The sequence below is a fragment of the Vigna angularis genome, chromosome 7 (genome assembly GCF_016808095.1).
Source record: "Vigna angularis cultivar LongXiaoDou No.4 chromosome 7, ASM1680809v1, whole genome shotgun sequence".
NCBI classification, from domain to species: Eukaryota; Viridiplantae; Streptophyta; class Magnoliopsida; order Fabales; family Fabaceae; genus Vigna; species Vigna angularis.
The window spans coordinates 22,387,107-22,401,576 of record NC_068976.1 but is presented as its reverse complement, the minus strand read 5'-3'; the positions used below and the strand labels follow the sequence as shown (position 1 = coordinate 22,401,576).

Here is a 14,470-nt window from a genome sequence, read left to right as displayed (position 1 = left end):
AAATAATGTGGGGATAATATAAAACAATATTTATATGACACTCATAATCAAATTCATATGATATATTGTGATAATATTTCTAACTAAAAAATTTAATATAAAACCTTTATAGTTTATTTCATGACTCAAATTCTCACTTAAATTTCTAAAAATTACATCTTATATTATTCCAAAAAATAATATATATATATATATATATATAAATATATATATATATATATATATATTATTTTCATAATAGTCTATCTTTTTAAATCTATTATGTTTATCTTTATTACGTTAGTATTTTTCAATAAAAAAAATTGTTTAAAATTCAATTTATATGATTTCGATAACTAAGACAAAGTAATGAATCTCTAATATAATTAATATAAATTATTTACCTTACATTCGTTGGTAATTTTTTTTTCATCTCTTAAACTCAAAAAAACATTTTGTGATTTTATGTGATGTATGTTGTGTTACTCAAATCATTACCTTAATTTTATTTGAACTTCATACGAAAACAAATAACAGTCTTCAAGTATTTCTACTCATAACTGATAACAACCATTATCAAAACAACTAAATAAACTGGAAAAAAGAAGATGAAAGTATGTTTTTGGAGTACACATTACTCCACATTATACAATAACGTAATAAATACATATTTTCAAAAAACTACATGAATTTAAAATTGATATAATATTAAATTAAAATAGCATAAGAAAATGCGAACTCACAAAAGTGCCATTTGGTATTTTTATTAATCTATAATATTTATTACGCGAAAACACATAATAACTTTTTTTTCATTTTACCTTCAATCATATTTTATATAATCTTATTTTCGCGAGCAATATTTCAAAAAGAAAAAAGGTCGGATAAATTTCTCCTCCACCTCCATCGGTTACATAGAATGTAGATTTTAACATAATTTTACTTGCATTTTTTTTATATTTAATCTATTTTTAAATTGTTTTTAAATCACTGCTTAAATATATTAATTTAATCATCTACAATTTCTTATAAATTTTCCTTTAACTTTTGTTACACTTTCACTATTTTCCCCTTAATCTAATTTATCTCAGTTTCCATTATCTTTCTCTTCATTTCGTTCTCTTTCCATTCCCTCGTGTTCACTCCCTCTACCAAACTCAAACTCAATTTTCGACAATACACATAAAGATGCTTGCACAAAGTCAACTTATCGTGATCACAAAACATTAATAATTTGATGTCTATTAAATATGACACAAGGTTAAAAAAACATAAAAACAAAGTATAAGATAATTTACTCATGATTTTCAGAAACAGCTACCACAATTTGTAACAGTTAGCAGTCATCAGCACAAACATGCTCACCAGGTAAAGTACTTCTCAAACCCTACCCAAAATTAGTTTTGTGCTAACGCAGTAATGGATTTTTCAAACTCTCACTCAGTAATATAAACATGTTACAACGATATTAACCCCGTGACCACTTGCAAATTTTAGCATATCGATATCGAAAATTGAATTTGAACTGTTACACTTCAATCTGAGTGACAAATTATACAAGTAAAAGCACACAAACGAAAAGTATTACGTAAATTGTTTAAATATATATACCAAATAGCTACAAAAATGCGTGAAAAAATCTGCATATTTTTTGTCGATCATCCAGGAGTTATGTATCTTAATACCTAATTTAGGAGAGTGGTTAGACCAAGTGTTGGAGGAAACCTCAAATTTCCAAACAAAACAAATGTTACACCTCGTCCAAGATCAAGCACCCCAAATTTATCGGAGCTCTAACAAGATGTAACAAACATTAAGTATTTTGTTTTCCAAGTATTATCACTAATCTTCTTGATTGCCATGTAATATCTCCGGTTGTTTGAGTCAGATGTGCAGTTCTCGCTTGTGCCAATTGCCTTGTCAAGCTGTGTGATCAATATCAGTAATGCTTTCATTATAACATCCAGAAAGTCAAGCATCATCCATAAAATTAGTTCTTTAGGAGAAAATTGTTTTCATTCTCGCGCACATAAAACATAAAGCAAATATTACTCCAATGTAACCTTTGCCCAGTTTTGTTATTGAATTAGCGCTTAAGCTTCGCACAATAAAAAGTACTTACGACAACATTTTCCAAATCTTCGAAAAACAACTCAAATTGGTGTTAAAGTTTATGAAATACTTCTCTTTTGCAACTTCACAAGATATTAACCTTAGCCAAAAACCAAAAAAAAAAACACATTTTCAAAATTTATTTTTGCAAAACAATTTAAATTGGTATTAAAATTTTATGAAATGCTTCCCTTTTGCAACTTCACAAGATATTAACCTTCGCCAAAGAAGAAAAATATATGAAAGTGGGTCTTTCACCAAGAAGGCTGTACGTAAAAATAATAATTTGAAAATCCCAGGCGAAATCCAGAAGCCCAACTTGGAAATAAAAGCTTCCGTAAGTGAAAAAGAAGGAAGGTGTCCGAACTTAACTTTCCAAGGCAATCTATAGCAAAAAGAAAATATCATACCCATGGATAACTGCAAAGATGATAACACCATCGCACCGATCTGATCTTCTCTGACATTCACTCCAACCCCCGGTACACTTGAATACAGTGAGAGCCAACCCACCCACCAAGTGTGGCCATTTCTTGCCAAAGAAGTGAATGGAAGGTTCCAAGCTCCATTAGTGGATGCAGATGACACAAGTTAGAAACAGATTCAAGCATTCGTTTGTGGCAAGGACCTATATGTCAGCAAGCCAACCCTCAAGCAAATAGTGTATGGTATGACAAGCCTAGATCAGTTGTCAAACAAAATTAAACAAAAAATCTCCACTAGTAATAATAATAAAGTAGATGTAGAAAACAAACTACTGTACACCCCAAAAGCTGAGGGCTTATTTCCACACGAAACGGGGGTAAAAAGATGACGGAAGGACGAAGGACAACAGTTCACTTAAACTGTTCAATCCTTCATTGAGGAAGGGGGAAAGAACAATGGTTTTCACAATCAAGATCTTTGAATATTGAAAATTGCATGTAGGGGACAAGTCGTGGGGGAAGGATGTTCAAAAGATAATCCATGAAAAAATCAACACCTTGTTTAATGTTATTCTCATCATATTCTGTTCACTTTCAAGCCCTTGAAAATCCAATGAAAAAAATAGTTTGGGGAAAGAATCCAGAAGAAACAAATGATATTCAAAATGATACACAAGAATTAATAAGCAACTCAATCATAACAATATAAACATTAAAAATGACAACGGAAGTAGCATCAAATCCCATGGTATATTTCCCTTTTAAGGATAGGAACTTTATACTTCTTAAAAAGAATGCAGAGGGTCCACAAATGAAGGCTGAATGCCACAAGACAAAATTAAAACAAGTTAGTTGTACTCGTGCCAGTTATGCTTCACAAAGGTGAATAAAAAAGGTCCATAACACACTCGAAAATTATTATAACAGTTTTCTCTGCCCCAAAATTCACCGTTCCTCAATACTCCAATAAAGGAATCTGAGGTATAATAAGATTTGAAAAACATGTCAGGGGGAAACCTACTAAGATAAGAAGTAAAAAAAATACAGGTTTCAGAATCTGATTCTTTAGTAATCAAATAGTAACTAAAATTACAAATTAAAAGATGCATTTGAATAGTGCCTGGTACTTCAGAAGAATCAGCGGAGTCCAAAACTAAATGATTGATGCATCTTATGAGGGTATCTGCACATTGAATACAATGAGTAAAAAAACTAAATCCAAACTCAAAATCTCTACAGGAAACTGAACAAAATTGAAATAATAAAAAGCCATACCTCTTGTACTGCAAAATTGGTTTTTCAAGAGTTATATTTTATTAAAATTCAAAATAGTTGCTACCAAAGTCATTATTTTTACAATAAAAAACAAAATGGGCAGAGCAGACAATAGAAGAGTTATATGCAAACCCCGATAAAGTTCACTCAAAGAAGATGAATAGATCAAGAAATTTATATATATATATATATATATATATATATATATATATATATATATGGAGCTCAGAATAAAATAAACAGTTATGAATTAGAATTTTCATGTTCATTTTCCATTACAACATAAAATATAATTATTCAATGGCAATTAATTCAGAACAGTTCAACACGGGCAAGTATGCAGTCCCAATATATAAAACAGCAAAGGATGAGCATTCATCATGTTGAAGCGTTACGATATTTGAAACAATAAAAAACACATGTCAAAAGTAGTTCGTCAACCTAGATATTGACAGGAGCATAACTGCAAAACAAAATATATAGAAAGCATAAATTATTCACGTGCAATGCATCCAAATACAATTGGCATAACACGTGATCTAACTTATGTGAGAAGGAAGCCTGATTGAATCAGGCTAATTTCAAGTCATCCTGAATATGAGTTAACTAATCTCATTACCGCCAAATCTTTCATTTCCTAATTTCTAACAACGAGCCTTCAAATTTAACAACAGGCATGCTATCCTATAAACCATGTCATCCACTAGGCAGCAAAAGCATTATCAAGAAGCAAAAGGATGCACTCACCTAATGACCCATGTAAGGAGCGCCCGCACCAGGGTGGGGTCTGACAGCACTGCTCTGACCCATTTGAGGATTCTGGTATCCCTGTTGCATTGCTGGTTGGTTCCCATATCCCATAGCAGGCTGATTCCCATACGGGGCAGGTGGCCCCGCCTGGTTAACGGGGGCACCACCAAGCCCTCCAAGCAGATTTCCAAGACCTAATCCAGCTCCCTGGTTAGTGAGCAAAGCCGTTAGCGCCTGTCCAAGAGCAGGATTCAACCCTTGAGCCGGCACGCCCGGGTTGAAACCCCCCACAGCAGACGCCGAGGGGGCCATCAAATGACCACTGCCATGGGACGGACCACCTCCCCCAGAGGAATACTTGTTCTTCTCCTTTCTCTGATAATGAGGCTGATGATGGTGATGGTGATGATGATGGGAATGCTGCTGATGGTGATACTGATGATACCCTTTGTTCCCCTTGGGACCATCGACAGCCTTCTGACAATACAAAGTATGGCCTTCAAAGTTCTTATGAGGTTCTTCCAAAGCCTTTTTAGCACTTTCCACAGACCTATAAACAAACAGAGCGAAACCCTTAGGTTTCCCAGTGTTCTTGTCCAGCCCAAGAGGACCATCCTCAACCTCCCCAAATTGCTTGAAGAAATCAAGCAGTTTTGGGGGATCAATCTCAGCACTCACGTTGCTCACAAATATCTTCCGCTGCGTATACTCAGAAACCGGATTGGCGTTCGGCGGGGGCGCCGGAACAGGGCCAGCAGAGGCCAGCTGACAAGAAGTGGTACGGTTTCCAATTTTCTTCTGGGGATTTTTCAGCGCCTTGCGAGCATCATCCCTGTGCTTGAAAAGGATGAAAGCGTAACCCTTCGATTTGCCAGAGACTTTGTCGGTGACGGCCTTGCAGTCCTCGATCTCGCCGTATTTCCCAAACACGGAAGTTAGGGTTTCGGCAGTGGCGTCCCAGCCGAGGCCGTGGACGAAGATCTTCCGGTGTGCGGGGTCCACATCGGCGAGCTGGCGTACGCTCTGGACAAATTCAGGGAACCTCTCCACGGCCTGCTTCACAAGAGCATGCAGCTGCTCCTTCGTGAATGGTTCGAGAAGTTTCTCCACGGGCTCGTCTTCAAGACTGAGATCCTCATCTTCCTCTTCGTTGTTCTCTTCTTCTCCAGCACCGTTTGCTTCGGCGTGGTTCGCAGCTTCTAGAGCTTCCGGCTCCTGTTGCTCTTCTAGGGTTTCTGGCTCCTGCTCCTGTTGCTCCTCTAATTCCTCTTCCTCTTCTTCACCTTCGGCGATTTGCTGTTCTTGCTGCTGTTCCTCTGTTGGTTCGTCGACGGCCATGGTGTTGGGGTCTTCTAAGGTTGGTTCGGGATTGGGTTGCTCTTGCTGGTCGAGTTGTTCCTCTGGTTCTTGGTCTTCTTGCTGTGGCTCGATGGGTTTGGCGGGTTCAGGGTCTGAGGATCGAAGCTTTCGTTTCTTGGCCATGGCGGTGGAAGAGGTAGGGTTAGGGTTTGGGCAATTGGGATTTGGAGCGTATTTTATTTTTGTTGTTTTGTCTGAAGAAAGAATTCTGCGGAGCGATTGCGCCCTCAGTTGGATGTAGAGTAATCTCTTACACACCACAGCCCGAATATATTTAAATATCACTTCATGGGCCGGGCCGGGCCGGATCTATTCTCGTCCCAATTCATGTTCTCGGTATATGCTGCAATAGATATGTCAGTTTGTTTATATTATTTATATAAATATAAATATATAAAAACATGTCAATTAAAATTACAATTTAAAGTTTCCTGTTTGTCTTCTCTGCTAATTAGAAAATAAAATTTATAATTATAATCCAAATATTTCCACTCACTGGATAGTATTATTAAGAATGTAGTAGGGTATGTTTAGATCATATTTAAGGGAAACTAAAAATTGAAACAATTAAATTTTATTAATTTAGATGGATTCAACTTCATCAATTCTCTCTGCACAATCTAAGCTAAATCAATTAACTCAATATTTAATGTTTTGCGAAAATGTACAGTTAAAAAAATGAAAACATGCTTGATCATTTACTACAAAATGAAAACAGTATATTTTTATTGTGACTCAGTTACATTACGTCAACTTAAATATTGGTTAATTTAGTTTGGATCGATTGCAGTAATTATATTTTAAATTGAATCTAATTGGACTAAAAATTCAAATCAATTTAATTAGTTTGATTGGGTAAATCTAAAGAACGAACACTTTTCTTCAAATAACAAAACATGGTAATATTTTTTATAACATTAAGTTAATTCGCTAATTTTATTAATGCGATAAGATGAGTTTTCTATTTATTTGATTTAATTTCTTTCTTTCTTATGTTACACTGCTTATTTAAGTTATCATATTATTTGTAATGTTTGTTTTATTAATTCATAATTATTTAGTATTTGTATTTAGATTATTTTGAAGCTTAATTGCTTTTTTTGGTTTCCACATTTGAAGGATTTTTGCTAGTTAGTACTCACTTTTAAAATTGCTTTTATTTGGTTTCAAGGTATAAATTGTATCATTGAAGTCACTTCCGTTAAATTATTGACGTAAACGGAGTTAACTCTGTGGTGACGTGACTATGAAATCTGATTTTTTATCCTCTCTCGTTTGCTTTTCTGCAATGCTAAACTTTTTTTTCTCTCTTTTGATTCTCTTCAATTTTCTCACTCTTTCTTTCTTTTTCTTAATCTTCTTTTTTCACTTCAAAACATGGATTTGACGTTTTTTCAAAACAAGGTTTTCAAAAGGTGATTGTTTCAAGATTTCAAACTTACTTTGAGACGTTCACTCCATCAAGCAAGGAGAAAAAAGTGTAAGTCAATTCTTTATCGATTTGAAGATCCTATAGGAAGAATTTGAATCTCTTAGACCCATGTCATGTTGTACCTGTGATGTCACTTGCAGTTGTAACTTGTCTAAAATTTCTCACAAATACAGAGAAGTGGAACATGTTATTTGTTTCTTAAAAGGCATAAATGATAATTATAATAATGTTAGACCCCAATTCCTATTGATGGAGCCTCTTCCCAATATCAACCATGTCCTCTCCCTCATCACGCAACAAGTAAGGCAAGAAAAGCAAGATTCTGACTTCACCAAACAGAATATTGAAACTAAAGTTCTTACCAACACAACTGACAAACAAAATCACTAGAAAACAGAACAAAGCTGAAAGCCTCATGGGTGTGGTTCTGGATCTCACGGTCAAGGAAGAGGGAGAGGAAGAAATCCCAACTATGGGAAACAATGCTCCTACTGTCACAAGATGAATCACACCATGGATGAATGTTACTCTAAGCATGGTTACTCACCATGGTATAAGAGGAATGACAACAACAATCAAGAAAGAGAGGGATAAAGTGACTAAAACTTTGTCAATGCTTGCTTTGCCTTTGCAAAGACACATCCTACCTAGCAAGCAAACAAACACTAACACTGCCCTCAATTTTTTCACTCCATGAAAAATGTAGAAATTGTTACAGATAGTAGAAAAAGTTGATAAATTTTCACATAACATCAATCAAATACAACGAGACACAACAGAAGACAAACAATGTATGTTTTCTTATAGACACATGGGTCACTAATAATGTGATCCATGAGAAAGAACACTTTGTCACCTTCGATAAGATCAAACCTATATCTATTAAATTACCAAATAATTCCATTGTCGCTGCCCAAAATGCAAGAACCATTAAACTTTCGAAAGATTTCATTATCTTTAATGTTTTATACATTCCTGATTTTTCTTTCAACTTAACATTTGTCCAAAGTTTAACAAGGGACATATGCACCCTAACTTTTTTTTTTCTAAGATGTGCCAAATACAAGACAACTCTATATTGAGGATGATTGAATGTGATAATTAGGGATGGCAAAAAAATATGTACTCGCAGGTATCCGCGGTAAAATCCGCTTCGGATATTTAGTACCCGCAGGTAAGAGGTACCCGCGGGTAGCGGGTAGCGTTTATTTTAATACCCGCTTGTTAACGGGTCGGGTTCGGGTATCACACTATCCATACCCACGGGTACCCGTTACTCGTTTGAAAAATAAAATTACAATTTTGTCCCGATTTTCTTACTTATTCTCCCTCTATCGTCAAAGAAAAAACAAACCCTAAATTTCATAATTTTTCTCATTCACTCTCCCTGTCGTCACAAAACTAGGATTTTCTCATTCACATCTCATACACACACACTTACAGACTTAAACTTTAAAAAAAAGAAGAGAAGATAAAAGAGACATATGATCTGTACACCCTAACACTTTGACGCAGAGATCCGAAACGAACCGTCAATATAGCAAAACGCCTTCTCTAATTCCCAAAAAACCACCCTCACCAACATCTTCTTGCTCCTTAAAGAAGAAAACTCCCGAAACTCCTCCCAACCTGGTTCTTTTCGATGCCTCTCTCAACATCGAGGACTAGCCGAAGAACTACTTCACTGCCTTGGCGATCTGGAAGAGGTGGTGAATCGGGAGATGCAAGTCACTCTTGTAAGAATCGAAGTCGAGGTTAGGGTTTTGCCTGTTGAGACAATCAAATGATTTGCAGATGTAGTGGTCCCAAGCGTTGTCGGGGAGGAAGGAGAGGAAGGGGTTTTGGGGGATGGAATTTGGGGGAATGGGTTTCTGTGGCGCAAATTTTTCCAGAAAATTCTCTTGCTTCAGATAAAATTAAGAACAAAAAAAATGAAAAAAAAAGTGCAATCAGTAAGCAGCAACCAATCCTCAAACAATTGAATCGTTGTTTTCTTGGAACGAAAGAATGGGGGAGCGGGAAGGGTGTTTGGTGGGAAGGAAAAGACTGAGAGATAAAAAACAAAAAGAGGAAAAAGAAAGAGGGAATTTATTATTTTTTCAAAAACCCTATATATTTTAATTGGTGTTTCTGGGATTTGTTTTATCTGGGTTATCTGATTTTTTTTTTTGTGGGGGAAACTGTGGCTGATTGATCTTAGAGAGAAAGAAAGAGATATATATATATATATATATATATATATATATAGAGAGAGAGAGAGAGAGAGAAGTTGTAAATCATAAAAAAATTAAATATTTGGGGGTTGAAAACGGGTATCCAACGAGTATCCGCGAGTTGAAAAAATCCGCGAATTTTGTTTTATGCGGGTATTTAGCGGGTAGCGGGGGCGGGTAACAGGTACGTTTTTTGCACGCAGGTTGGGTTCAGGTATCACATTATCTGTGCCTGACCCGACCCGTTGCCATCCCTAGTGCTAATGTCTACAAGAACTTCTATTACTTGCAATCTTTTCGTGTTTTTGAACAAGATTTTATACCTAAGTTTGTTTTCTCCTATGAGCGTGTAAATGTAACTTTGTGGCATTATAGATTAGGCTATATGAACACAAAATTATAGAAAAAACATGCACTTTAAATTTATTAAGTGACATGGAAAGACGAGTTTTGTTTTAGGAACAAATTCTATAAAGTTTTCTTTAGCTAATTGTTTTATACAATTGGCTTAGAGTAACACTACACGCAAGTCACATGTCTGCAATAGGAATACGGTTATATAACATAAAAATATGATCAAATTAAGATCTTAAAAGTTAAAAAAGACATTGGATCATAATAATAACAAAATATATTTTTATTAGAAATATATATATATATATATATATATATATATATATATATATATATATATATTGTCAATGACTAAATAAAATATTAATGAAAGTGTAAAGAAGTGTGCCATTTAACAACCTATTAAAAATTAAATTAAAATATCAAAACGATTTTTGTTTTTCTCTCATATAAAACATTGTGATTCTCACTACAACTATTTTTATCAGGATTATTTTTTTAACTATGCTTTTAAATACTATGTTTAATCTCTAATATAAATTATATATTATTTTGATAATACTTTATGTGTAAGAACAAAGAAAATAAAGTATTAGAGTTGATAGTTATTTTAAAATAATGAGACCAAGTATTTTAAAGTTAAAATAATATTATAAAATAAATAAAATTTCTTAAACTTGTCTCATTACTTAAAACACAAGTCATTTCTCTAAAACTCTTCTTCCTAGTTCTCTCATGGTTTTCTCTAAGATATATGACTCCTCGATCATTTGTTCGACGATCAGAAAGTTCTTAAAAGATCACGACCGAGTAATCTTGATTTATATCCTATCAGTTTATGGTATAAAACAAGTAAGTTTCGACTCCTTTTTTCTTTCGTTCTTAGTTTGAGATTATGCTTAATGATCTCTTGACACATGTGTGTTTCTTGATCTCCGTTCCTAGTTCTTTGTTGGTCAGAGGTTCTAAGGACTCTCTTTGATCACCATTTTTGTGTCCTATAGGTGTTTCTATAGTTCCTTGAAATCTAAACAAGGGTTTCAACATGAATAGAGCTTAGTAGCTTTGATGTAAGGTAAGAGAAGCTAGTGTTATATTTTGATAATTTAGTGTTTGAGTATGAAAGGATGTTTGGTAGTTTATGAAATTGATGCATGTTGTTGAATTTTGTTAAAATGGTTATTATTAGTTTTTAAGTGTTTTGGAATGATGATTTTTTATTGAATGATGTTGGTATGCATTGCTAGTTTAGTTTGGAACTCATTTTGGTTTTGAATGTTGTTGTTGAGATGTTGAATGATGTCAAATTTTTATAGTATTAAGGAGAAGTGGTTGGGTTAATTTATAAGTCATTTCTAGGCATAAAATGAAGTGTTGATAGGTGAAAATATGAAGTACAAGTTGTATGAGTAAAATTGAGTTTCTACTATTGTTCTAAGGTCATTTTAGACTTGTTGATACCTTTAGACTGGATAAATCTAATGTAAAACTAATAGGTAGTTGATAGGATGAGTTTTGTATGGTTTTTTATTCATTTTTGGGGGTTTTGACTAATAAAATTCTAAAGTATAGGGTCTGTGATGAAAATGAGGGTTTAAGGTATGTAATTGGGTTTGTTGTAACTTGTTCAGACCCTTAGTTTACAAAATTATGCATTAGAAGGTGTGGATGTTTAGGCACTTTTGAGTTGTTGAGTTGGTTTGGTGCTTCTAATTTATAACCAAATGAGCAATGTAGTACTCTGTTTCCATCCATAAACATGTTTTCGTATCAATCTTAGTGTTATAGATCCTAAATTTATCATTTGGATATGTCTAAGATGCATCAAAACTAGAAAAATCAGGTTATTGTAAAAAACTAACAAGAACAATCAATTATTTCACTTGATAATCGATCATTCCAACCAGAATGTCATAATTTATTTGAAGTTCTTAAGAATAATCGATTATCACATATGATAATCGATTATTGCAGTCCAAAAATCATTTTTGCATGATTTCTCTCGAGAATAATCGATTGTCTCATTTAAAGAAAACTTAGAAATTTTAATCGATTATCTCTTTTTTTTTTGTTTCTTATGGATGGAAATGTAATGACAATGTAAGGCTTGTTTAATAATATCAATGAAATTTTATGAGGTTTTATGCATAAAGTTTTGTATGTTTCCAAGTATGTGTTAAAAAAGATTATAAGGTGAAATTCTTAATGGTTGCTTCAAGTATTGTATGTATGAACGTAGGGAGTTCGATCTTTGAGGTTATCCTTACCTTCTAATGATCATTTATTCTCAAATAAAAAAGAGTAAGACATAAAAGTAACAATAAGTTAAGTTGAATTTGAACCGAGATAATAAAATATTAGCAAGTGAAATTAAGTTAAGTTTTTCTCTTTTATTTTGTTAGACTTAATCCATGCTCATAAATTTGAGTTGAATCAAGACACAACTTTTGAATCTCCTTTTGTTAAATTTGTATTTGTCAAATGCTTTTTTTTTTTTAAATTGAATAGTCTTAAAAAATGATTGTGTGAATGTTAAAAATAAAAAGATCAACAAACATACATGACTAATGTTTAAACTAAATAAAACTACAAATAACATATACAAAATAACATATATAGTTAAATCATCAAACAACCAACCATTTTTTATAATAATTTTGTTCGGTGGAGTGTTTTAAATTCAACATACATAATATTTTGTATCCAATGTGTAACAAATTGTGCTTGTTCGAGTTATGTTACATTTGACTAAATTACAAAGAAAATCTAACCCAATTTATTTGAGTTGATTCATTATTATAGACAAGAATTTTAATAACAACTCACTTACAAAACTATATATTAAATCTTGAAAGTTTATGTGTATTGTATATAATCTTTTCAAATATTATAAACTGAATTTCTTTAACACTAATAAAATTTTATCCTAATACATTAATATAATATTTAAGTATTTTAATTATATCAGTACCTTTGAATTAATGACCTTTTTGTTTGGATAGTTAATCTACTTACTCAACCATACCAACATTTTTAATTTGTAGGCAAATCCATTCCAACATGTTGGACCATTAATAGGATCATATATTATATATAACTAACTAATAAAAAAAAATCAAATTTATGTAAATTTAATAAACTAATATATTATACTGAATTAAAAAATATATCATGTATAAGAAATTTAAGTTTTATTTTGAAATATATGGTAAAGTTCAACGGTTCAACCGTAAAATAAGTAGTTTATGAGTTCAAAGTGTCTTCTCTTTTAAGTAGACAGTGTTGTATCGTTCGAAAAATATATACATAAAACACTCTAATATTAAAGTCAATTAAATATTTCACAGTTAATATATTAATAATACAGTAAATTGTTTGTTTTCTTAATTTAAATTTATATTTATAAATTTTGAATTGAAATTTTAAGTAACAACAATTTAATTATAGAACTCAATTAGTGATAATTATATTTTATCTTTAAATTATTCAACATAAATTTAATCATCTTAATCACTGACTGATAGGTCTAACTCTTCAATAGTCTGATCTGATAATGATTTGTTTATACGTCTCAATAACAACTCACGATCTGGTCTATATGCTACGAGTTCAAATTTTGAATCATCCATTTTTAATCTTTAACCAGCTTTCTAACTTAGTACCAGAATCGAACTAAAAACAAAAGCATATTTTTTTCTGTTCTAAAGGTGGGTGAGAGCCTATAATAGAATGCAAAATAGCTCTTTTCCAAAGGAAAGATAGCCTGTTTCTCTTTAATAAGATTATCCAAATAGGTTATATTCTAGTGAGTGCAGTTTTGTAATTGGGGAGCATAGCATTGTTTTTCTTTAATTTTTTATTTTTAATTTTTCACAAAAGGAGAGAGAATCTTATCTGAATCCCTTGTACGTTACGTGACAATCATGGCACTTTGGACAAAAACCAAACAAGGGGTGGCCCCTTACACGTGTGTCCTACTTGACACGCTACCTCACGCGCCCACCTATGCGCGTTTCCTTTTCCTCCAAAGACATCTATTTCACATATTTTTTTCTATTTTTGTCACTGCATAACAAAAATCTCCATAAATAGCTGATAGTTTATTTACTGTGGAATCAAATTGTGTTGGTCAATGTAAGAAAATTGAAACAATGGTCCCAAAACTGAAGAAGATATTGGCAATGCTCCAAATGGTGGTCAGAGGCCAATGAAGTGAATTGGTAGTGTTGAGAATGGTGCTTGGTGTTCACCAATTGAAGATGGTTTTGTAGTTACTGCAGATACCTCTGCTGTGATGCATCTTAACGGAGGGTTTACATATAAGTAGGGGTGGACAAACTGCACTATTTGCACTGCAGTATAAATCTATTACAATTAACTATACAATAGTTTAAAAAAATTGAACTGCACTAAAAAATAGTTCAAAAAAACTGAACTAAACTACTTTTTAGTTAAGTTAACTACAAAACAATTCAGTTAACTACAATGCACCTTTTTCTAATAAATAAATGTAGTTTTGCACTAGTACAACTGTCAATGGCTAATCATCGATAGAGTTAAAAAAATTAGTT

At 32.8% G+C, this 14,470-nt stretch overlaps 1 protein-coding gene across 8 annotated transcripts; it reads right to left on the bottom strand.

Moving 5' to 3' along the window:
* Positions 1–1,561: 1,561 nt before the first annotated feature.
* Positions 1,562–6,154, bottom strand: LOC108338158 (UBP1-associated protein 2B). 8 transcript variants are annotated; one of them, XR_008250552.1, is made up of 4 exons: positions 4,539–6,154; positions 3,637–3,699; positions 2,502–2,770; positions 1,562–1,904 (listed from the first exon to the last, which is right to left on the bottom strand). XR_008250552.1 is itself a non-coding variant. In XM_052880469.1 (2 exons), the coding sequence occupies exon 1, from the start codon at positions 6,021–6,023 to the stop codon at positions 4,539–4,541; it is 1,485 nt and encodes a 494-aa protein (XP_052736429.1). In that variant the 5' UTR covers positions 6,024–6,154; the 3' UTR covers positions 2,344–2,770. The 8 variants fall into 8 exon arrangements, 4 of the variants coding, with proteins under 4 accessions (XP_052736429.1, XP_052736430.1, XP_017430383.1 ...); XR_008250554.1 differs by having other exon boundaries at positions 2,502–2,654; XR_008250553.1 differs by lacking the exon at positions 3,637–3,699.
* Between the last annotated feature and the right edge of the window lie 8,316 nt (positions 6,155–14,470).